Source organism: Equus przewalskii, chromosome X (assembly GCF_037783145.1).
Source record: "Equus przewalskii isolate Varuska chromosome X, EquPr2, whole genome shotgun sequence".
In the NCBI taxonomy this organism is placed as follows: Eukaryota; Metazoa; Chordata; class Mammalia; order Perissodactyla; family Equidae; genus Equus; species Equus przewalskii.
Window position 1 is genome coordinate 18,765,460 of NC_091863.1, and position 26,012 is coordinate 18,791,471.

A 26,012-nucleotide genomic window follows, 5' to 3' on the forward strand; every position below is an offset into this window, starting at 1 on the left:
CTAAACTGTCCCTGTTCTGCAAATAAAAGTACACTGTCCAGAACTCTGTAGCTCCAGGACCACTTTCTGACTGTGTCCTAGTAAAACTGCTCTAAAGACAAATAACCTCAAGCTAAATAAGCCACCCTTACAATTAGTCAAGGACACTGGTGAATGGTGGGACTCAAAACCCTGGCAACTTGCTTTCTTTTTCAACTCTAGGGAGAATCCAGTACACAGTCTCTCCCATTTTTAAGAGCGTGACCCTTTATCTCCCACAACTACAAACCTATTATCTTATTAGACCTTCCATTTAAAATATACACCAGTTTTCTTTTGGATAAAATGTAAGCCTTGCTTTGCAGGCCTGTGTACACAGGAGGTTTCAGAGTTACCTGGGGAGTTTTTTAGCAGTATAGATTCCAACGCCTTCACCAACGTTTAACTTAGTAAACGTTAACAGGGGCCCAAGAATCTATTCCCACAATCAGCCGACTTTAGAAAACCACTATTCCACAAGCAGATGCTTGGGGAACAGTTATTCAACTTAAGTTTGTATAAACACTCAAACGTACTGTCTACTTAGAGAAAGGAGGCAACTGCAAAACAAAAGGGGAGCGTTTATTTGGGGTCTTAGAATTGCAATTTTGGGAACACAGGTTCTGGCAGCAGTCAGAAAAGTGACCCCTGATGAGCAAAAATTAGGAGTTTTTCTTAGCAACAAGGAGAACCCAGAACATTCACCTCAGTTGTTTGTTAGGAAGGGTCAATTTATGTTAGAGTTCATTACCTTACTCAAGGACATCTTGTTGTTACCAGAAAAAGTATACTCTTGCACAGTCCTTCAGAAAGTCCTTTCTCAGCAAATAACTCCCTTTTGGCAAGTCAGCAAGGTCAGCATAGTTTCATAGTTTTAACAAGATGGAGTCCAGGGTACAAAATGGAGTCACTGTTGTCAACTCATTTCACAGTACTTACTTTTAAAAACATTTGAAAGAATGAAATGAAAATTGTCCTAAACATAAAAAGAAACAGTGACTGGCCACCCACGAGAGAAGTTACGGGATTTATTTACATTCAAATAAATCTTAAACAAAATACAACCAATACCCTCGACCCCTAATTCCATTTCTAACTACCACCCTATCCTTTCTATCTCCCTCTACTGACAAATTTATTTTAAAATAGACTATGGTTAGCAGGCAGAATAGTGGACACCCTTAGCAAGCTAGGGAGTGACTAGAAAGGCCATGAGGGCTTCTAGAGCACTAAATACCCTAGTATGCTCAGTTTACAAAAATTCACTTATGATCCATGCACTTTTCAGTATGTATATTTCAACACAAAGTTACAAAGATAGACTCTGCTTTCTCTACTTTAGTCTCTCCTCCCTTCACTACTTAAGGTTCCTAAAACCGTTCTTCCCAAGGCCACCAATGGCCTCCCAGTTACTAAACTTCAATGGACACCTGGTATCTTGGTTGCACCCTGAAACTGGTGACCACTCCACTGTCTCTTCCTTTGGTTTCCAAGATTCCAGGCCAGCTCCATTCTACGAGCTTTGGAGGGTGCTCTTTCACTCTCCTTCTGGGCCTCTTTTGTTCTACCCCTCTCTTCAAGGTTGACGAGTCAGAGAAGTCCTTAACCCTCTCCTCTTCTCACTCCAGAGCAATTTCATTTAAGTCTAAGTCTTTAACTCCCATCCTATATTATTGATTCCCCAATCAGTATTCCCCACCCTGGCCTTCTTAAGCCTCAGGGCTTATAGATCTAATTCTCCATGGACATCTCCATCAGGTTTTTCAATTGCTACCTCTTAATGAATTATCTTTCTCCAAAAATCTGTTTTCCTGAGTTTCCCTACCTCAATTAATGGCCCTATAAGCCACCCAGTCAAAGGACAACATCAAAGCAACTCTTTAATGAAACAATGAAAATAGACTTCAAAGACAATAAGATGTGGTCGCTGCCTCCGTAATCTAATAAGGTGGATGAACAATTACACTACCTGTGATAAGTATGCCAACAGACAAGGGACAGGAGTACCACAGAAAAAGGAAGAATGTGGTAACTGGAAAATTCTGGGAAACTGCAGAGAGAAGGCAGAATTAACCAGAAAGTTTATGCTTTTTTTTCTAGCAGTCACCTAACAGATTGATGTTAAGACTCAGTGTCACTAGGGACAGCCTCTGTAAAGAGCAGTAACAAAAGAAACCAAAGGTTTGGAACATGAGGATGATCTCTGACACAGTACAATCTCTTCAGCTACACCCATGAGTAGATAGGATCTCAATACAGAGCAAATACAGGCAGCCATAAACCATGGCAGCTACTTTAATAATATCAAAAACTTTCTCAATCAAGAAGTTCCCTTTTAGTGTCTACTCAAAATAACTTAGTATCAAAAACTGCATAAATAGGGGGCCGGCCTGGCAGTGAAGTGGTTAATTTTGCACACTCAGCTCCAGTGGCCTGGGGTTCACCAGTTTGGATCCTGGGCTCAGACCGCTTATCAAGCCATGCTGTGGCAGGTGTCCCACATATAAAATAGCAGAAGATGGGCACAGATGTTAGCTCAGGGCTAATCTTCCTCAAAAAAAACCTGTATAAATAAATCTAATGCTTTAATTATTGCATTTTAGCTATTACATAACTTAGCTGTCATATAATCTATACATTAAAATGTACAGCTGTTTCCAAAGTTATTGCATAATATCATTTTATATCTATCACTATGGAAAATAAATGCATTTGGAGACATTTTAAAAGTAAATGTCATTTAAAATTAGATATTCCCCTATACAGGAAATGAAGCACAATGATGTATTTTTTCTCCCAAATGTTACACTGGTTCTTTGGTCTTCAACCAATCTTTTCTGGAATAATTTCCATCTGAAAACATTTTTAAAACAAATTTTAACAACAAAATGCTTTTAATCTGATTTTTTTCAGTTGTATAAAAGGTAAAAATCTGAAATGGATTTTTTTAAAAAGGTCTATGAAAACTGACAATGCTTTTGAGGTTATTCTTGTTCTAAGAAACTAACACAAAACAAAAAATATAAGTGAAAGAATTTAGGGTAAAACAAAATGATGAAAAAAATCAACAATTTTGCCCACATCAGGCTACATTGCTGTCCCTCATAAAGTGTCATAAATTGAATTAAAAATAAAGAGAAACTAAATGAGTCCATATTCTTGAAACATCAAAAGAACATACCCAGAGCCGGCCCTGTGGCTGAGTGGTTAAGTTCGCACACTCCGCTGAGGCAGCCCAGGGTTCAGATCCTGGGCGCAGACATGGCACCACTCGTCAGGCCACGTTGAGGCGGCATCCCATATGCCACAACTAGAAGGACCTGCAACTAAGATATACAACTATGTACCAGGGGGAATTTGGGGAGATAAAGCAGGAAAAAAAAAAAAAAGATTGGCCACAGTTGTTAGCTCAGGTGCCAATCTTTAAAAAAAAAAAAAAGAATATGCCCTCCCCCGTAATGAGTATTGAGTACAGTACCTCTATTTTATACAGCAATCCTTTCTCATCTGGAGGGCCACATACCAAACTGGTAACACAGGATTTCTCTGAGAAAGGGGTAGAGGGAAGCAGACAATGGGAACCTGATAATTACTTTAACTGTACTGTTTTGACTTTTTACAAGGAAAAGGTATTTCAGTATTATCTATACAATTTTTTTAAATAGGTATTTTCTCATTTCACATCCCTTAGGATGGCCACTATCAAAAAAAACAGAAAATAAGGGGCTTGCCTGGTGGCATAGTGGTCAAGTTCGCACACTCCATTTCAGTTGCCCAGGGTTCGTGGGTTCAGAGCCCAGGCACAGACCTACACACCACTCATCAAGCCAAGCTGTGGCAGCACCCCACATACAAAATAGAGGAAGATTGGCACAGACGTTAGCTCAGGGCCAATCTTCCTCACAGAAAAAAAAACCCAGAAAATAACAAGTGTTGGCAAGGATATAAAGAAACTGGAACCCTCATGCACTGTTGGTGGGATTGTAAAATGGTATAACCACTAAGGAAAACAGTATGGAGGGTCCTCACAAAATTAAACTAGAACTACCATATGATCCAGCAATTCCACTTCTGGGTATATATCCAAAAGAATTGAAAGCAGGGTCTTGAGGATATATCTGCAAACCCATGTTCACAGCAGCATTATTCACAATAGCTAAAAGCTGGAAGCAACCTAAGTGTCCATGGACAGATGAATGGATAAACAAAATGTGGTATATACATACAATGTAATATTAGAACCTCAGGACATTATGCTAAGTGAAATAAGCCAATCACAAAAGACAAATACTGTATGATTTCATTTATATGAGGTATCTAAAGTACTCAAATTCATAGAAACAGAAAGTAGAATGGTGGTTACCAGAGGCTACGGGGAGGGGAAAAGGGGAGTTGTTATTTAATGAGTATAGAGTTTCAGTTTTGCAAGATGAAAAAGTTCTGGAGACCTTTTCCACATCAATGTGAATATATTTAACTCTACTGAACTGTACATTTAAAAATGGTTTGGATGGTAAATTTTGAGTTTTTCTACCACAATAAAAAAATATGGAACTACAAAAAAATGGTTAAGATGGTAAAAAAAAAATCAATGCCTCCACAAAAAAAGTATTTTCTCTTCAAAGTAGTAATGTTGATAGATCATACACTCAGTCAGAATTTATTGCAACTATTTATATAATAAAAAAATGGGACTTCATCAGACTAAAGAGCTTCTTCAAGGCAAGGGAAAACAGGATTGAAACAAAAAAACAACCCACTAATTGGGAAAAAATATTACAAGTTATTTATCCGACAAAGGGTTAATCTCCATAATATATAAAGAACTCACACAGCTCAACAACAAAAAATCAAACAACCCGATCAAAAAATGGGCAGGGGACATGAACAAACATTTCTCCAAAGAAGATATACAGATGGCCAATAGACACATGAAAAGATGCCCATCATCACTAATCATCAGGGAAATGCAAATCAAAACTACACTAAGATATCACCTTACACCTGTCAGAATGGTAAAACTATCCAAAACAAAAAGTGACAAATGTTGGAGAGTTTGTGGAGAAAAAGGAACCCTTACACACTGTTGGTGGGAATGCAAACTGGTGTGGCCACTGTGGAAAACAGTATGGAGATTTCTCAAAAAATTAAAAATAGAAATACCTTATGACCCAGCCATCCCACTACTGGGTATCTATCCAAAGAACTTGAAATCAGCAATTCCAAAAGTCCCATGCACCCCTATGTTCATCACAGCATTATTTACAATAGCCAAGACGTGGAAGTAACCTAAGTGCCCATCAGCTGATGATTGGATAAAGAAGATATGGTATATACATACATACAATAGAATACTATTCAGCCATAAAAAAGGATAAAATCATCCCATTCACAACAACATGGATGGACCTTGAGGGTATTATGTTAAGTGAAATAAGCCAGATAGAGAAAGACGAACTCTGTATGACTCCACTCACAGGTGGAAGTTAACATATAGACAAAGAGAACTGATTGGTGGTTACCAGGGGGAAGGGAGGGGTGGGGGGAGGGCACAAAGGGTGAAGTGGTACACCTACAACATGACTAACAATAACATACAACTGAAATTTCACAAGGTTGTAAACTAGCATAATCTTAATAAACAAACAAACAAACAAAAAACCAAACCAGCCATGGGGTGATGGTTTTTATAGCAGGATCATGAGAATAAAAAAAAAAAAGATTGGCACCTGAGCTAACAACTGTTGCCAATCTTTTTTTTTTCCTGCTTTCTCTCCCCAAATCCGCGCCCCGCGCCCCCCCCCCCCCCCCCGCACATAGTTGTATATCTTAGTTGCAGGTCCTCCTGGTTGTGGCATGTGGGACGCTGCCTCAATGTGGCCTGAGAAGCAGTGCCATATCCGCGCCCAGGATCCGAACCAGTGAAACCCTGGCCGCCGCAGTGGAACATGTGAACTTAACCACTCGGCCACGGGGCCAGCCCCTATATAATAAATTAATAAAGGAAATTTACTTTCAATATATAATCATATGGCTTTCATTTGTAAATGCCTTCAGATCAAATTGTAAACCTATAAGAAAATCAGTCTCTTGGGCCAGCCTGGTGGTGCAGCAGTTAAGTGCGCATGTTCCGCTTCAGCGGCCCGGGGTTTGCTGGTTCAGATCCCGGGTGAAGACATGGCACCGCTTGACACGCCACGCTGTGGTAGGTGTCCCACATATAAAGTAGAGGAAGATGGGTACAGATGTTAGCTCAGGGCTAATAGTCCTCAAAATAATTAAGTAATTAATTAAATTAAATTTTAAAAAAAGAAAGAAAATCGGTCTCAATACATTTGAAATAAAAGTGAGAAAAGCAGATTAGAAAACAGTATTTCTTTAAAAAAGCGGGGGAGAGATTTGTGAGTTTTTTGAAAATGTCAAACTGAGGGTATATACAAGTATGCCCAGAAACGAGTCCGAAAAGACATTAACAGTGGTTATTCACAGGTGGTGGGATTAAGGGTGATTCTTTAGTATTATCTGTATTTCCTACAGATTTTACCATGAATACAGATTTGTTCTGTAATATACAAAGAACGAAAATGGCTGGCTCCTGAGTATATTCTAAACAATTTGCCACAAAGTATGAAGATAACCCCAAATGAAGAGGGGAAAAAAACGTTTTGATCAGTGACAATATTTTTCGAATAAATATATTGATCAGTGACAGCGAGTTTGGAAGAAATTTGAGAGGATAATTAAATCTACCCTCTCAAAACGACTGTTTTCCAGGAACTCATTTGGATGTATAAATTTAGGAGCACTTACACTTTAACAACAACAATAGAAACCACAATCATTTCAATCTGTTTCATAGTGAAGAGATTATGAAGTCAATATTTTAAGAGTTCAGATTTTAACCAACAAGAAAAACTGTCTTCCAACTACGACAAACAGAACTATTTTATGAGAAACTTTCAGTTCTGTAATTCTGTAATTCAATTACTGAAGTAATTGATCTCTCCTAGTTCTTTCTCATCCACTATAAACTGACTGTGATCTAAAAATGAGGCTGTTTTGAAGATAACATTATATTTTTCTCACAGAAAACCAAGTTCTATTTTATCTTTGGAGGGCACAATTCAGCACAAAATTAGGTGAGCAAAGCACAGAAAATATGTTTCATCTGCAATTGTCTCATTTCCTACTCTTGAAAAACAGTTACTGGATTTTGTTAAATTCATACAAAAAATTAATAAAGTTGCCTGATAAACAGGAAGGAAACCTCAGAGCCAACAAGTGAGATAATTGTCCCTCCAGGCAGGTTTTTGAGTCATCTGGTTGGGCTGTACCGGTTTCACAGACTTGGAACACAAATGACATATAATTTACCATATTTCAAATTTCTTTTTAACTTCCTCATTCAAACAGAAATTTACCACTGCTTGCCTGAAACTGCAAAATCTATACATATTTTTCTCTCTTGGAACAGGATCCTAAGAGCCATTCACTCTTTTCTGAGTTAAGGGAATGTAAGTAGGAAAAAAAATCACAGGGGAGCATTTACCTCAAGCCTAGATTTTCAGATGCTTCGCTATTTTCAAGCCACCAAAAAAAATCTACACTTTCTAAGAGAAAGAACTATTCTGTCAAAGTAACCTCTATCTAGAACCAGTTCCGTTTCCTAATAGACCCGTGTGTGCAGAGAGAAAGATGAGCTCACTGCTGACAGCTGCCTTCAGCCTCACCTCAGCTATTCACATCCTTTTTCTTCTTTAAGGAAAAGAAAACCACAAAACTCTTTTGAAAAAAAAATCATGTGCAAAGCTCAATTCAGCTGATGATAATCTGGATTCATACCAAAAATCTCTGTGAAAATAAGAACGAAAAACAAGAAAAGTCACTATTTGGCCGATACACAGCCACTTTTAACAGTGATCCCCAACGATGTGACTCCACAAACAGGTTCAGAGTCAATATTTGCCAAGTGAAGTAAGTCACCAACAGATGACTTCGGAAACTTATTGGAGTCCTCGTATCACTTTGTGCTTAGTCAGTCATTCATCAGTGTAACCCATGTCATAAGAGGGCACGTGAATCAGCACCTCTAATGGGAGGGGAGATTCATTTCAGCACGTACAAAAAAAACCAGGCTATTTCACAAGGACTGACGTTTGTGGGAGGAGGGAAAAAAGAAAAATGAGTCTGTATTATTTTCATACATCCTATTTGAAAAGAACGTTCACAGGAATGACTAGACATATCTGAAAAAAGAAACCAACCACACAAAGACGTCCTTAAGTTGAAGCCAGTGTGGGCTTTGAATAAAACACGCTGCATTACTTCAAAGAGTCAGAAAGAAGTAGGACGATAAAGGGTGACTGTATTTAAAGTGCCTTTAGAACAATATTCATTCAAAATATGACTGTACTATCTACCATGTATAAAGCTATTAGGAAAATGCAGCTTAATCTTCAAAGTTGTAGGTTCTCAGCATATTGAAAACTTTACAATCCTCATTCTCAATTCTTGCTTCTACAACTTTTAGTATAAAATAAACACAAGTTTAAAAACCCATTACATTAAGGAAGTGGCACTGTAGAAGTTTTCTAATAAGACTGGCATGAGGCCATGCAAAAATGAGGGAAAACTGAGCAAAAGTAAAAACTAAATAACTGGCAAATTCGAAAATATATCTTTAGACTGAGACTTTTTTCCCTGAAAATATCTACATGAAGTTTCATGTTGTATGAACTAACTGCAAAATTCCACTTAAGCATTATTGGGGAAAATCAACTGATACAAACTTTTAATTCCTTTATTTTAAAAATCTTTTGGAACTTTCTTGTCATATTATAAATAAGCCAAGTCTCAAGTTTTTGAAACAGATAGGTATCTTTGCTATAGCAATTTCTCATGCATCTAATTACTTCCAGTAATTTTAAATGTACCATACAAACGAATATCAAAGTTCATTACTTAGTCTCTAAGAAATTCCTGTCTAGCCTGGAAAGAACATGGGTGTGGGGCACATACACATATTGATTATAAATTAAACCTTTATATCATAAAATTCTACAAATATGCACAGGCCCCACGGGATAATAAACTCATTTATCATAAATGTCTAATGCATTATCTACTTTTCTCTTCCATTTTGTCTCTGTTCCCCATTCTGATTGTTTTTTTTTTTGCTGGGAAAGATTTGCCCTGAGCTAACATCTGTTGCCCATCTTCCTCTTTTTCTTTCCCCTCCCCAAAGCCCCAGTGCATAGTTGTATATTCTAGTTTTAAGTCCTTCTAGTTCTTCTATGTGAGCTGCCACCACAGCATGGCAACTGGCAGAGGAGTGGTGTGGTTCTGAGACCGGGGACTGAACCTGGGTTGCCAAAGCAGCGAGAGCACCGAACTTTAACCATTAGGCCATCAGGGCTGGCTCTGCTCCTCGTTCTTTTAAGATGTAATTCATCTACTTCTTCCCTCTCTTCTTGCAGTGTTAGCTGCACAGGAGAGGTCATTTGCATGTTAGAAGTAGATGGAAGAGCGTTACACGGTCCTGAGCAGAATTCAGTTCCAAATGAGAAGTGAATTTCTCCAAGTTTGATCTACGTTTTACAGTCCTAAGTCCACGGTGCTAACCTGCAACTCGAGATCACTTCGGTGGACAGATTGGTGGACAGAAGGGACTGAAAATACCTGACTCTGATACGGCGCTTTTGACATTTATCACATTTGAACCTCCTAACAATTCCGTGCGATATGGAGGGGCATATTAGGTGTCGCCACAGTACGGTGAGGAAGGGACTGCAAGAGATTAGGAAACCTCATTAAGATCACTCAGCCAGACACCAGAAACACTACAACGAGAACCCAAGCTTGTGCTTTCTGACTGCGTCCAGCAGTGCAGGGCAGTTTTTTCTTCTTCTTTGTGATCTACCACCCAACCTCTTTGAAGGGTAAGAAAGGAAAAAAATCCAATTAATTCTGCACGTAAATATGTATTTACGCGAGCAAAAATGTATTCACTATAATTCCTCAAGCAGAATTCTCTTGCAAATGCTTAAATTGTAAGGGGAAAAAAACTTTTCTTATCTTTCAAAATATGTGGCATTTAAAATAATATTCAAGTAAAATAAAGTTACAGTATTTCTTTTCCAATTTACAGATGATTTTCTTTTCCCATTTAGCATTTTAATTCTCCCCTCAGTTTGTCCTAGTAACATACTATTCATGGTAAGAAAATGAATTTCAGAAAGCAAGAAAGGCAATGAAGGCATTACATCAAGACCAAACACTCACAAAACTACGTGAGGTAGTAATAATGCCTTATAGCCAAGGATGTGGTCACCTCAGGCTCCTGTGAGCGGTGAGTACAGGTCATATCTCCACTCTTCAGGAAGGAACTGACGCAGACCAGCTTTCACTAGGCCACCTTCTCTCCCTCGAGGCATCTGATGATTTCCCCAAATCCAGCCCACAACTCTCTCATGAAAACTCCATGTTCTTGGCTTTCATGTCAACTGATTACCACCTCTTAATGTCCACAGATCTTTCAACAAGCCCAACTTGTTCAAAATCAAATTATCACTTCCCCCCAAACTAAACTTGGCCTTCCTTCACTTTTCCATCTCAACAAATAGTTCTAAGAGCTACTCAATTTTCAAAGCCAAAAGCCTGGGCAGCATGCTTCAAGGCTCCTTCTCCGTCCTCTGCCAAATGCAATCAGCTCTCAAGTTTGGAATGTAGAAATACTTTTGGAAAGCCCCCAGACTGTGCACCACTATAACACTACCACAGCAGCCTCCTACAGGACGCCAACTAAAAGTTGCTAACAGCTCACATTTATCAAACATTTACCTTGTACCAAACACTGTGCTAAGCTTTGAGCCTGAGTAACTTAACGCACACAACAATTTGAGGTTGGTGCTAGTCTTATCCTCCTTTTACAGATAACGACACAGCTACAGAGGACTTTAGTGCATATCTTGCCCACAGTAATACGGTGAAGCCCAAGGTCTTAACGTTGTATTTAACATTGTGCTAAACTCTCTTACTTCTGTGTCCTTACACTCACTTTTCTCCTCTCCTGGGAAGGTCCTTTCAACCTTGTCTGCCCACCTTCACAGGGCAGCGCAAGCATGTTCTCCTCTACAAAGTCTCCTGATGCCCCCTGCTGGTGCCCATTCCTCCAGGAATTCCTCTCAAGGTTGGCTATCTGCCGGACAGGCTAGATGCCTGGATTCCAACCCTAGAGATTCTGACGGCACTGGTCTGGGTGCAGCCTGGGCATTGAGACTTACAAAAGCTCCCCAGGTGATTCTAACGTGCAGTTAAGGTTGCGACCCACTGCTCTATATTTCCCCAATCCTTTTACATCAAAGTGCTTATCCCACTGCATCGGAACGGACTGTATGTCTGTGCCGCTAACTGCATTGTGAGCTCCTGAAACAGAAGTTTCATAGTCACCTGGGGGGCTTTTTCAAAACTACAGGTTCCTGTACCTCACTTAAAAACTAAATCAGAACCATGGGCAGGGCCCTGGAAATAGTTTCTTGAATAATTCTGATGTGCGGCCAAATTTAGGAACTCTCTCCTAGGTAAGAACTGGGGCTTTTCATTTGTACCTACCAGGGTACAGCACAGTGCCCAGGTCCATAGCTGAACTGTGCTAAACATTTGTGTAATGGATGAAATCTAGTAACAGGAATCTGGGGACTGGGTGTATATATTCAATATTCAAGCTTCCTGTGGCAGCACTGGGAAAAGCTGCTTCCTACAATAGAATGCAAATACTGGGCAGCTTTTCGAATGTGTTTTTTAATCCACCAGTGCCCCCTAGTGACGTGAAGATAGCCAGCTAAATTTAAACAATGGTTACAGGATAAATATTTTAACTGTATATGCACATAACTGGTCACACACACTGTACTTTTTCCACCACCAACTATACTATCAACAACTTCGCCCTCCAGTCCTAGCTGACCCAAGCTGACAAATCTCAAACCCAGATCAATCCTACCATCTGCTCTTCCCTACTCCCAGGCTGCGACCATGATAGACCTCCCGTCGCTGCTCTCAGCAGAGCCCTCAAAGTCTCTCACTTATCTTTTTGGTTCCTTGGTCAGCACCTCTTCCAACCTCACCATGTCATAAAATCACTCATCTCGAAAACACAAGAAACCATTCATCTACCAATTTGCCCCAGTTCTTGCTATTCGAAGTATGATGGAGGACTAGCAGCATCTCTATCACCCAGGAGAATGTTAAAAAAATGGAGAATCTGAGGCTCCATCTCAGACTTACTGAATCAGAATCTGCATTTTAACAAGAATCACACGCACATTTAAGTTGGAGAAGCACTGATTCTCAGTTACTAGACCTAACACTGCCATTTTAGGACAAATATTTTTCTAAGTAACTCTTTTGCTATCTTGAAATAAAATTCATCACCCACCTACACACATAAGTCCAAAAGAGAGACAAGTACACTGATTTGACGCTAACACAGTGGAAAACAAAAAGGAAAGATTTACAATAAGAACTATACTTCAGCATATAAATGTTCAACAAAACTAAATTAAAAATGTGAAGAACAACCCACTTTCCAAAACGCACCACAAGCGGGTGGTACCATCCAGTTGAGAACCACTGGTCTACAAACACTCCCACCCTTCTTTTGCTTCCATCTCACAAGAGGAAGGAAATCTCTCTCCTACTTTTTAAAGCTGAGATATTCTCTCTTATAAAAGCTCCCCCCTGGTCACAAACATTGCCAAATCTTGAATACTGGAACAACCACAAAACAACTCTAGAATCTTGACCCAACATGTCCCTCTAGTTACCATATTCTCTCTCTTCCCTTGACAGTTAAGCTTATCAATCCCACCGTTGTGTTCATTTACTCATCTCGCAGTCACCAACCCATATTAATTTAGCTCTCACTTCCATCAGTAAACCCACATGTATAAAGACCATGAAAGCTGTCTAAATTGCCCAAATAAACAAACACATCTCCAAAGTCATGTAATTCATCTTTCTGTAACGGACATTGTTGGTTGCACATCCAGTCTCCATTCCCCCATTATGTTCATGAATTCACTTCTCTCCCATGTGATTAAGATAAAGTGACCCCATCCCCAGCTGATCCTGTTTAGTCTAAGCCAATCAGAGCACGGTATTCCCCTGGCACAGGCTACTGGATCAGGGGCAGACATCTGACCTAAGTTGGTCCAATCAGACTGAAGGAAGAACATAATCCAAGCCTGGGAGTTTTGTCCTCTCTCTTGCTCTAGTGAATGGGAAACTGCATGTTACTGACAGTCATCTTGCAACCATAAGGGAAACAATCTTACTATGGAAAGCCAAGAAAAGAGACCAGCTCCATTGTTGCCCCACTGGAGTCCAACATTCCTCTGGACTTTGTGAGATAACTTTCCTTACTATTCAAGCAATTGGGTTTTCCCAGCTGAAAGCATCTTAACATAGCCTGTCCTCCATGCAGTTTCCCTCTCTTGATTTTCTAAACATCACTCTTTTATGCTCCTACTTCTACTTAGCAAAATTTACTTCTCAAACATCTCTGGTCTTCCCTCTTACCCCTGCCTATTCCTTACATTTTGTTGTCCACCAAGGTTTGTTGTGATCTTTTCTACTCAAACTACAAGTTTGAATAACTCCAGTTCACTGTATCTCCCCTTGACACAGGAGAACTGAGCTACTGGCCCTTCCTCCAACGGAGTACCATTGCTAATGTCTCCCGGCTCATCCACCTGAGGAACTGTGACTTGTCTTTCAGAACTAAATTTAAATGTCTCCTCTGTGAAGCCTCCACTAAGTCCCCAAGAGTTCCTTGCCTTTTTTGTGCCATAGACCTCTTTGGTGGCCTGATGAGCCCTGTGGACCCCTTCTCAAAATAATACTTCTAATTGCATAAAATACCAATTACATTACAACAGTTGTAAAAATATTTTTAAAACTCGAAGTCTGATACAGTAATATGTGCTTATTAGCTCATTAAATAAAAAGATCTAACCGTGTCTTAGAACTACTGTAATTTTGAAGTAGTGATGAGCATAAATGGTATTCTGAGATCTGCAACAAGCATAATGTGATATGAAAATGTCCGTGACATGCATTGGTGCTCTGACTTCTACTGATGACAGGTACTGCTAATACTATTGTAGTTTGCTGCTGTAGTAGCTTATTAAATTAATCACTCCCAACGAACCACACCTCCTCATATCCATGCTTTTATGTAGTCCCCCACCATACTGACTCTGGGCTTGGCTATGTGATTTGTTTTGACATCAGCAAATGTGATGCAAGCAGATAAGCAGGCATTGGGACTGGTCCTCTTGGAACCCAGTAACCATGCGAGGAAACCCAAGTTAGGCACAATGAGGGGCACCAAGCTCCCAGACATGGGAGTTACGCCACCTTGTAGTCTAGCCACCAGTTAAATGCAGCCCTGGGGGGATGCCAACAGAACTGCCCAGCCAACTCATAGATGGTGAGAAATAATAAATCATTGTTGTTTTAAAGCACTGAGTTGCAATGGTTCATTATCCAGCAAGATAACTGAAATAGTTACTTACATTTATAACTGAAGGAAATGCTAAATTTCAGTTGCAGACTGGTGAAAACAAAGATTTTTTTTTTCTCCATCAGAGCTCAGGAACCCCCTGAATTCTATCTAGACACTCTGAGGGACTGAGAACCACAGGTTAAGAACCCCTAGTTAGGCAGAGGAGAGCCTGCTCTCTTTTTTACTAACACCATACATTGTTGATACCCATGTAAGCTGATCATAGCATATCCGTTGTTGTTTCAACCCTAAAACCGAGCTGAGCTCAGGTGTTCAACACAAATTTATCAAATGAATGCAAGTTGCTTATGGGATCTGTCATCCTGACTAAACTGTGAGCTGCCTGGAAACAAAATAAAATACTTAGACGGCACTTCTATGTGCCAGGGCCTCTTCCAAGTGCTTTACACATACTAACTTATTTATTCCTTATAACAACCCTAAAAGAAAGATGCTAGTCCCCCAATATCATCTATAGAAAAACAGGCACAGAGAGGTTAAGTGACTTGCCCAAGGTCACACAGCTAAAAAGTGGCGATGCCAAGATTGGAAGACAATCCATGTTCTGATTTTACAGACTGTATTAATGTGCCCAAAGCACATTGCAGGAGCTCAATAAAACTTTTAAATGAGTAGACCAATTTTGAAATTCCATTAGCATTATTTTATGGGTGCTATGCTTCTTGAAGACTCAATTTTGTAGACTAATTTCTGGTAGCTTGTGATTTGTTTTTCATAATAGAAAATTTTTTTTAAGTAGTAGAATAATGGCTTCGTGTTTAAACACAGATTTTCGTACAAAGTCTTCACTGTAAAAGTCGATTTCTTTCAAAGGACATGAGTTCATAAAAGTAAACAGGGTCGACTTGTCCATACTAAATAATGCTCACTGGTGGGGGGGCAAAGCTTCAGCTTCCCCCCTCACCCAGCCATTCCCAGGCCAGCCTCCCCCACATCCTGCAGCAGCTTCTCCAAAGCTGACCCTCCCCCATTCACACACCAGGTTCTGAAACCTGACCCTGCCAGGCAACGAAAGCCGAACCCTGCGGCCTCACCCTACCCACGAACCCAAGAGGGCACCAGCCGGGGTGGGGGGCGGGGTGGAGACTTTGGGGGGTACTTTAACTTTTCAAAGTGTTTTATTCACAAGAGCACGATCCAAAGAGCTCCCCCACCCATCCCGGGGCTTCACGCCTCCGCCCGGCAACTGCTTGCTCCCAGCGGACAAGTGAATGAACAGTGGGACTGGGACGCAGCCGGCTCGAAAGCGTGAAAAGCCTCGGGGTGAACCGGGCCTGACCCCCAGAGAGGCCCACGAGGGCTCTAGGAGGGCTCCGGGAGGCCGAGAGGGGGCGGTGACAGCGGTGACCCGGTTCCACGCTCTCACCTTGAACATGCTGCTGACAGCGGCGGTTCCGGCTGGGTCACCCCTGTCCCGGCCCCGCCCACTACAGAGAGGCGGATACGGCGGCCGGGTAGGGCCCTGATTCCTGCACCGCAGGCGGGCCGCGGTGCCGGTGACGGCTGGTCGTACAGCCAATTCGATCCTGCGAAAGCTTAGTTCGGAAGCCTGGGCTGGAAGCGGCGTCGCTGAGCGGCACAGCGCCGCGCCCCTGGCGAGAAAACGCAAGCCCCGCCCTACAGGAGGCTCCGCCCCTGCGCCGGCGGTTGCTAGGCGGCGGGAAAGCGGCAGCTCCGTGTGGGCGGCACGCGGGGGCGCGAGGAGGGAGGCGCCGGACGCTGCGCAGCGCTGGGAATCGGCTTTCGACGCGGCGATTGGGCGCCGGGCGGCGTTGGGCTGGGAATTCTGTGCGCTGGCGCCGCCGGGCGGGGGCGCTCGGTGGGCCTCGGGCGGCCTCGAAAGCCTCGCTACCGGAAGCCGCTGACCTCGGGGCCTGGATTTACCTCACGAAAGGTTTTCATATATATATATATATTTTTTTTCTTTACTGTCGGCTGGACGTTTCTAAGGTTTTAAATTTAAACTAGTTTGTCACGTCCTTTAGCCTCGGAAGGCCCTGATTTTTTTCTCTTTAAAATAATTAGGCGTATGCCCCTCACTGAGAATTAAATGTTTGTCCCTTAATACTAGTAGAAATAAGTAATAATGACAATAATTAGCTTGTGAACAAGAATAGCGAGCACTAACCCAGCGTTTACTATGTGCCCAGCTCTTATCTAAGCTCCTTAAACATATTCATCTAATCTTTCCGACAACCCGAGTAGGTGGGTACGATTATTATTCCCAATCTAATAGAAGAGGAAACTGAGACACAGAGAAGTAATTTACAAGGCCACACAGAAGGAAAGTGGGAAGCCAGGATCCAAAACCAGCTAGTTTGCCTTTAAAGCCTGCGATCTTGCCTAAACAATGATGATAGTCTCTCATAATGGGAGTGTTTCATATTTCATTCTTTGTTTCACGTCCTAACCCCATAAAAAGTGTAAACCCATCCAGGCAGGCATCGGAAGATTTCGGGGGTTTGTGTGATGGCGTGTCACTGACCTCCAGCCAAGGACCACTAGGAACACATCTATAGTTGAACAAGTTGTGTTTATTTCTCATTGCTGCGAGGAGAACTCACACCTTGGGAAACAGTGGGGCATCTCAGTAAGAGGGTGTTACAAAGATTTATTATAGGATTTGGGCTTTTGTTGGGTGATTTGGGGGCGCATTCAAGGAAAGGGGGCTTTGCTCTGGATTGGGTGTTGTTAGGAAGCTGGGTAACGCCAAAGCCCAGCTGTGAGTGCCAGGCCAGCTCCCAGGTGTTAAGGGCTGCTTTTCTTTTTCTCATGAGAATTGTATATTCCAAGCCATCCCCATCCCTAAGGAGAAATATCGAGTAGACTCTGAAGGCTCTGCATTGGTAATGGAATGTCATATGTATATAAAAGTGTGAAGTATAGTGATAAATTAAGGCAGGAGTTCTTAATTCAAGGGGTGTGTGAGCTTGGATGGGGGAAAAAATTGCAGCTTTATTTTCATTAACCTCTAACTGAACTTTAGCATTTCTTTCAACTGTAGTGTAGGCAGAAACCACAGTAGTATCAGCAGTACCTGCGACTTTGTCGTCAATAGAAAGCACGGATATTTCCCTGTCACATTACAGTTATGGCAGATTTCTTGAAATTTCCTTTCTGCTCACTACCACTTCACAAGTACCGTAGTTATTAGAGCTCTCGTTTTACTTAGTGCATAAAGAAGACACGTTTCTGTGATTTTGTTTGTGAAAATATTTTGACAATGATTTCAATATAATTGGAGTCCTTCGTAATCCTATGTATTTTGTGTTAAGTATTTAAAAAAGTATAGTTCTTAGAAAGAGTCTGTCTGTAGGGGTCCATGGCACCAAAAGAAAAGATAAGGAGCCTCTGGTTTAGTAGAGGAGACTAAGCAGAGACTAAGAATTTGGGAGCCGCATCCAAATTGGAGTAACATGTCAAAGGATTGAAAGTCAGAGGTAGAATCAGATTAAGGACATACCCTCTCACTTTGCCAAGGAGGTTATTGAGCTACTGAGAGGTTAAGGGGCTTACCCAAAGTCTCACAGCTATTCCATGATAAAACCAAATGGAAAGTTTTTAGGCAAGCGTGTAAAAACCCTCCACTCTGCTAGGCATTGGGGATTCCATACTTAGCAAGATGTCTCCTGTCCTCAGCAAGCTTGTTGCAGTGACAGCCAAGAAAACAAATATGATACAATAGGACAAGTACTGTAAAAGAAAAATGTATACAGTATTATGGGACCTTGGAGACAGGAGTGAGCAGGTCTGTAAAAAAGAGAAGGTGGAAAACTTCAGAGATGAGGCATCAGATAACTGGGGTCTTGAAGGATGAATTGATTTTTGCTAGTGGTAGAGAAGTCATTCCAGGTTGAGGAAATGGCATGATCAGCGGCACAGAGTTGTAAAACATTGAATGATTTTGGCAAGAAGTTCTTGTTCTCACAGAGCATGGAGAGGAATGCTGATGAAAGTTGGTATTTTGAGATTTGAAAGAGAGAATGGAGCTAGATTGTGAAAAGACTTGAATGCCATTCTAAGGAGTCTGGACCTCTTTTTGGAGGAAATGAGGTGTCCTTGAAAGATTTTAAGTTGGGGAGTGATAAGGTTGGATTATTGCTCTAAAAAGTTAATTTCGGCTGCAATGTGGAGAATGTAAACTGTAAGCAACATTAAGAGATCCACAATGCCTTCCTTTTTAAGGGATTCTGGAATTAACGCAACAATCAAATGGCACTTGAGTCTCGTCCGGTGTAATAATACAGGTTATGACCTCAAATGCTTAATTTATGTACTTTCAGAGTACTTCATTGTACGGAAAATGAATCGTTCCTCAAAGATGTCAGTTACTGGTGTTTCAAAATCAGGTAATCCACGTTCCGGAAAAGGCCGCAAAGTACATATGCCAAATGTTATAAAGACAAAGACAACACAACAGTAAGTAGCCATCTATCGTCTTGTATCATTATCCACAACCTGACAGCTTCCCAACGGTATCTACCTAGCAAACATCAAACACTTCTTGTTCTGTAAATTAGAGGTTTTTGTGTTTTAAAATTACTTTTGAATTGAATAATAATTATTATAATTATAGTATTTCATAATTTACAAAGCATGTTAACACACATCCCTTTGATCCTGACACAACCTGGTGAAGCAATCTTATTATTACATTTTATAAATGAGGAAGCAGCAACTGGAAGAAGGTAAGTGATTTGCAGAAGGTGAAACAGCTAATAAATGGCATCAGCTAGGATTCCAAGATTTGCTTCCATACTTCAGACCTTTTCTACTCAAACATCTTGTAGTCTGCATTTTACCAACCAACGAACGGTGACATTATACAGGAGTACCTACCTCTCTTTGCATATAGCCCTGTGAGGGGTAGTGACCAGGTGGGGTGATCTCAGAGAGGGAGAGCCCTACAGTCTGCCAGTGCTGGGACGTGATTTAAAGTTGAATAATTCTCTAACGCGACTGGGATAAACCTGGTTCAAGCAAAGATCAGAGAAAGGAGTTTCTTTTTCTAGGACGTGGTCATCTGCTCCTAGAAGAGAATTGGACCTACTGTAACTTTGACTATTCCACATTCTATTTTCATAGCACTTGAACTAGTTGGACAGTGTTTTTAAGAACTAACCATAATGGAATCATTTTAGGTCGTGGATGTTTTTAGAAAACAAGTTTGTCGCCTCACACTTTTTACTTATAATATATATGCCTTTTGATGATAAAGTTTCAGCCAGGACTGTTTTTTGATCTCAAGGGAAATATTATCAAATATTTCATATCCTCATTCTGACTAGATTCTGCAAATGACCAGTTCCAATTACCACATCCAAATGTTCCTCATTAGGTCAGTCTTAGGGTGGGGGATGGGGAGGTGCAGGAAGAGGAAGCATATTCAGAGTTCCCCAAGATTTTAGGAAAACAAAAAATATTTCATAAATCTCAGCCTCTTTTTTTTCCTCTCAGAATTAAAAAAAATATTTCAGCTCAAAAGATACAGAGAGCTTGGTTATCTCACATGGACAAAACAATATTTCAACTCCTAAAGCACACAATATGTGCAGCGGTATGTATTTTCCTTTTTGTTTTCTCTGACATTCAATTACTTGTTAAGCTAAAAGGTCTGTTAAGTAGAAATGGAATATATAACCTTTTTATCTCTCCTATTTGAATCTAATAATATCGCATGGGGTTCTGGGATTGCTTCTTTGGTTAGCCTTAAATGAATATTTCTGGATTTATGCTTAACATGGGTGACTAATTTCTTTTTCTGAAACCAATATGATATTTTTAAAAATTTGATTTCTTATTTGAAGATGTGAGAGAGTGATCTTCCAACAATAAAAATCTCTGAATTAAAAGTACCCTTACCTTCTACCCAGCAATTTCACTTCTAGAAATCCATTCTACAATATATGTACAATTTCATTGCAGTATTGTTTGTAACAACAAAGAGAGTAAACTACATAATGTCTATTGATAGGATGCTGGTTAAATAAGTGTTAGTGCTTTCATAGTGTTAAACCTTGCAGCCCTGCATGGGATTCTGCAGTATAAAGATAGCTAAGATAATTCGTTAGTGAAAAAGGCAAGTGCAGAATGGTATGAATAATATGGTCCTATCTGAGTAAAAAAAACACACAAAAAAGATGCATATGGCCCCACTCTCCAAAAAAACAACTCTGGCAACCTTGGCAGAGTATTAAGCCTTCCTTCATATAGTACCAAATATTCTCCTAGTAAAATCACCCATGATTACAGTAGTCTATAATTAGCAATAATCGTATTAAGGGAGTTTTAGCAGGTCTGAAAAAAATCACAAAGTTCGAGCAATGTGTACACTTCTTCACCATCTGACCAGCAGACCCATTTCTGATGTCGGTAAAGCTGAGTACCTCAGAGAAATCCCACCCAGGTAAACTCATGACATTTCGGATCCATTGTCTTCACTTATGGAATTTGTATTTAATTATCATAATACTGGTTTTGTCATAATTTTAGACTCTTTTAGTAACAGAAAAAAGGAAATTGATTCTTTTTTTCATGTGTTATCCTAACACTTCAAGTTACTACCTTACATTAATAATGCTGTGTCATTTCGAAAGCCCTTTGGCATATATTTTTATTTGATTGTCATAGGCATAAAGATTGGGCAGGGTCATCCTATGGGGGTGGGGAGTAGGGGCTTTAGAGTCAAACAGATTTAAGTTTGAATCCTCGCTTCCCCATTTACTACCTGTATGCCTTTGGATAAGTGTCAAACACTCCCAGAGCCTCAGCCTGCTCAGTAAAATGGGAATGATAATATTTGGGTAACATTGCTGAGTCGTAAGGATTAAATGAGGTTATGTTTATAAGGCACCTAACGTAGTATGTGTTATGTAAAAGGTGCTTAAAAGCTAGTAATATTATCATCCTCATTTTACATGATTCATTCAACATCAAACACTTGTTAAGCACCTACTGTGTTCCAGGCACTGTACTAGATGCTAGGAATACAGTGGTAAAGAAGAAAGACTTGCGCCTACCTTCATGTAGCTTATAGTCAAATAAGAGACACAGACGAGTTTATAGTTAATTACAATACATTGTGAAAAGTGTTATCATAGGGAAAGAACAGTGCCTGGGATCTCAAGGAGGGGCACATCCTCAAATTTGGAGGCTAAAAGGGTGAAGTAACTGACTCAAGGCTGCACAGATGATAAGTGGAGGAGCCAAGACTAGAACCCAGGTCTTCAGAACTCTAGGTCTGGTGTACTTTTCACTTTACCATGCCATCTCTGTTATTTTCAGTAAATTGTGTCTGGGCAGGGTACCACTTTCCATTTATAGTATCATCGTCTGTTTCAGGAGCATTTTGTGTCATATGAAATACTGAAGAAAGTGAGCCCCTTAGAGGCTGAGCTTGTTAAAGATCCTAGCATGAAGTGTAAAGTTAGATTCAGGTAATGTTTCTATGATGATTTATTTCAAGCAGTACTTAGTTAATATGAAGAAATCTTAGAAATTTATTTTCTTAAGTCCTCATAACTTCTCAGGATATAATTACAAAGTAAATGTATTGTTCTTATTTACGTTTATTATGTGAAGAAACTGAGGCATGACTCTTGGGCCAAAATTTACTTGAAAGTGGCTCTCTTCTTCCATGATGTGTCTGGTCTGACATATGCTTGAGAATAGTTGTGAGCACACACACCACAATGTGCCTCTTTCATCCTGTGTAATCCGTTTCATTACCAGTTCATTCTATGCTCTGGCATAGCCTTTACCCTGAGTGCAAGAAACTATGTGAACCACCTTAAGTACAAGGGGAAGAAGTAACTGAGTCCCAAATCTGATGCCAAATGACTAATTTTTGGTCTTTATTTCAGATTTAGTGGTGAAACCTTTCCACCTTTCATTGTGTTTAAAATTTTTCTTCAAACTGAAGGCCATGGTTACAAGTATTTCAGTGGAAAAAATTTATTAAAGCCGTCAAGTGAGGTGATATTTCATGATGTACATTTTTTGTTAATTTAGCTTCTTAACATCTATGTAGTATCTGAATTGCATTCAAAGTATACAGACTAAGTTATTTCACCATTAAACAGCCCAGAAGGTGGCTAGTACTATTTTTAAGCACCATGTTTTAAAGTGTCTCCATGTATTAGCTAAAAAATATTTGGAATGAGTTACTTGTATAAGACCCTAGAAAATACCCATCAGTTTTCTTTGTATTAAAATTTTGATTTGTTAATAATGGACTAAAGTGGCTGATTGGTCAGGGCTTTTAAATTATGCAGAACATTTGATACAATTTTATTTATTTTAATGGCATTTTATCATTGTTTCTTTGATTCTGGTAGCATATTTAGAACAAGAGCGCTGGATTATTGGAAATGAACTTTTAAAATATTTATCCTTTTTTACATGAGTTCTCATACTTTTAAATATCATGAATATTTACCATAATTGTGTCTACAGCATAGGAATCACATGAGGATCTTGTGAAAATGCGTTTCTGATTCAGTAGATCTGGGGTGGGGCCTGAGATTCTGCATTTCTGACCAGCTCCCGGGTGCCACTGCTGCTGGTTCATGGACCACACTTTTATTAGCAAGGATCTACAGCATAGATTTTACTCTTTTGACCCTTATACAAATGACTATAATTGAGTAAAAAAAAAGTGCACATTCTCATATTTAGCTTTTTATAAACCATACATCAAAGATGATTTTCCTGTAGCCTTCTGGAAGTATTTTACATGAAAAGTATGGCCCATCTAAAATCAAAAGTAATGGCATGTATTCAGGATAGAAGACCACACAGACTGGCAGTTTCCGATCAGATCCAGCATGTGCAGCGTTTATTCTCTGAAGAATATTAGAAAAGGAAAAAAGATGGCTTTTCTCTGTGTTCTCAGGCAATATCAGAGAGAATTTAACTCCGTTTCAGAAATGTATCAAACGAACTGTGTGTTGTCATATGGAATATAGTGTTTCAGAAACATTATTTGTTCATTTATACAGAATGACTTCAAATGCAAAAGTAGATATTTATCCTACATTCAAGGGATAAATTCATGCCACATTTATCTACAGAACAGGCTTGTAGTTGTCCCTATAAAGTATCATCAATTGTTGCTTTTCTGAGCTTATGTAATGGGGCTTTTCCAGGAACTGAAATTCTCCCGGGTTCACTCCTGGAGGCCCCTGCAGTCCCCAAGCTGGCGCAAATGAGAACCTTAGAGGCTGTGACTGGAAAGCACTGTGTGTATATTAAAACTCATTAGAATGCTGTATAACAACTTAAATTTTTACTTAAATTGCAAAGTAACTATTGAGAAAAAAGGAAATAGCACGGAAATTTTTTTAAAAGTGAAAATATGCCTTTATGCCTTTCTTCTCTGTGCTGTAACTTTCACTCTCATGGGGTGATAACCGTGAATGGTTTGCTGTATATCTTTCATTTTTTCCCCATGAAAATACACACACAAATATATTTTTAAATTTTTTTGTTCTTATTATAAAAATGTGATCATACTATTCAGCTTGAGTTTTTTCACTAAACATTATAAGGGGTTTGAAATGATCAGAATGTACCCAGCTTGGAGAGAGCAGTTTAGGGTTCTTTTTTCCCTTTAGTTCAGCTTCAAAACGAACTCTGGTAACACTTGGATTCGTGGTTGATAGAAAACCTGTAGAAGTGGAATCTTTCTCACTATAAGTTTACCCAACTCCTTTGCTCTTTGAATGTAGAAATTGTGTCTTTAGCAAACTGATCCAACTTTTCTAAGTTTACTTATTTCTTAATATGAAAGAAAGAAGTCAGTTTTAGTCCATGCAGATGTTTAATCTGAGTTCACTTATGAAGGAGGGGAGTTTCACAGATTTTGTTGTTGTTGTTCCACCTTTCCCCTCATTCTTATTTCCATTTCTAGTTTCATTTCCTTATCATTTTCCAATGGCATCCCTCATATATTCACAAAAAAACAAAAAGCAAAAACACGTGAAAGAATGCAGAATAGCCTAAACAACTTTGGAGAAGAAGAACAAAGTTAGAAGATTTACATTATCTGACTTTAAGACTTAAAAAACTACAGTAATCCGAACAGTATAGTGATGGCATAAAGATAGACATGCAGATTAAGGAGATAGATTAGAGAATTCAGAAATAGACCCACACGTAGATGATCAATTGATTTCTATCAAAGGTGCCAAGGCAGTTCAAATGGTGCTAGAACAATTGGATAGCCATGTGTACAAAAAAGAGATACTGTTTCAGTTACCTACTTCGATGATCTATTTTCAGAGCAATGCTTATTTACAGAGGGTTGTCACTATAGTTAGTTCACCGACTATATTTAGAATATTCTAAAGCCTTGCTACTCAAAGTATGGTCTGCAGACTTGCAGCACTGGCATTGCCTGGAGCTTTGAGAAATGCAGACTCTCAGGCCCCATCCCAGACCCACGGAATCAGCATCTGTATTTTAACAAGATCCCCAGGCAATCCTACATACAATATAATTTGACAAGGACTGTCCTAAAGGTGCCCCCCCCACCATGGCCTGGAATAGCTCTGGGTAACTGGCAATTCTTAAACATTAACTTCCAGCAACTGTTATTTTAAATTGGAGATCTCTGTTCTTTTCGAGGTTTGGGCATTTATGTAAAAAGGAAAAACATTATTATTAGTAATAGGGGCCCTTACTGAGCACTATCAAGTACAACGTTAAACATTTTATGTGCATTATCATTTAATTCTCATAAACTCTAGAATGTAAATTCTGTTATTATCTTCATTTTAAAAAGACTAAGTAATTTGCCTAAGGTCTCACAACTAGAAAGTGAAGGAACTGACATCAAGACCTGGTGAGCCTGCCTCCAGAGCCCATGCTCTTAACCACTCCTGAGTCAGGAAGCCCGCTAATGCATTCTCTTGTACAGCCCCCTGATAACTCGGGTGAGATACATGTTATTCTTCCTCTGTCTATGAGGAAGCTGGAACTTGGAGAGGCTTGTCAGGGACAGAACTGAGACTTAAACACTTCTCCATGTTTCTGCCATACTGTGCACATTTCGAAGTTGAAACCACACCAGCAGTTATGGTGGTTTTGTTAATTCTGAGCCCGTGTATAATTGTACTGTTCCAAACTAAGAAACTGTTCCATGCAGAGATACCAGTTATTACTACCTTTGTGAGTGAGAATTTCCAGCTGAGCACGGAAGTGACTTGAGATATTAGAGTAACTTGACAAGCCCAAGTATGGATGCAGGCCAGCAAGTAGCTGCAGGGCTGTGGGGTCTTCTGGGCCACAGTGATGCTGGGTATCAGGGGAAGTGTCAAATTTAGAGATGCCTCCCTCTTAACCTTTGAGTCACCCACTAAGAATGGAACCTGCCTCTTGAATTCTAGTCTGATTGGCTGCTCTCCTG

General features: G+C 39.9%; 2 protein-coding genes across 13 annotated transcripts in view; one reads left to right on the top strand and one right to left on the bottom strand.

Moving 5' to 3' along the window:
- APOO (apolipoprotein O) overlaps positions 1 to 16,356 on the bottom strand; it is a 55,760-nt gene extending 39,404 nt beyond the window's left edge. The window contains exon 1 of the mRNA XM_070603452.1: positions 15,972 to 16,356. Within this exon, the coding sequence (XP_070459553.1) occupies positions 15,972 to 15,980 (9 nt within the window). The 5' untranslated portion in view covers positions 15,981 to 16,356. The remainder of the gene's footprint in view (positions 1 to 15,971) is intronic.
- The window catches only part of CXHXorf58 (chromosome X CXorf58 homolog), a 46,346-nt gene continuing 36,661 nt past the window's right edge, over positions 16,328 to 26,012 (top strand). For 4 of the 12 annotated variants that reach the window (XM_070603444.1, XM_070603439.1, XM_070603445.1 and 1 more), the window contains exons 1-5: positions 16,328 to 16,499; positions 18,889 to 19,024; positions 20,063 to 20,162; positions 21,929 to 22,041; positions 22,468 to 22,579. In XM_070603444.1, coding sequence (XP_070459545.1) covers positions 18,909 to 19,024; positions 20,063 to 20,162; positions 21,929 to 22,041; positions 22,468 to 22,579 — 441 coding nt within the window. In that variant the 5' untranslated portion in view covers positions 16,328 to 16,499; positions 18,889 to 18,908. Of the gene's footprint in view, positions 16,811 to 18,888; positions 19,025 to 20,062; positions 20,163 to 21,928; positions 22,042 to 22,467; positions 22,580 to 26,012 lie in introns of all 12 variants that reach the window. The other 8 variants (XM_070603441.1, XM_070603448.1, XM_070603449.1 and 5 more) reach the window with 5 other exon arrangements.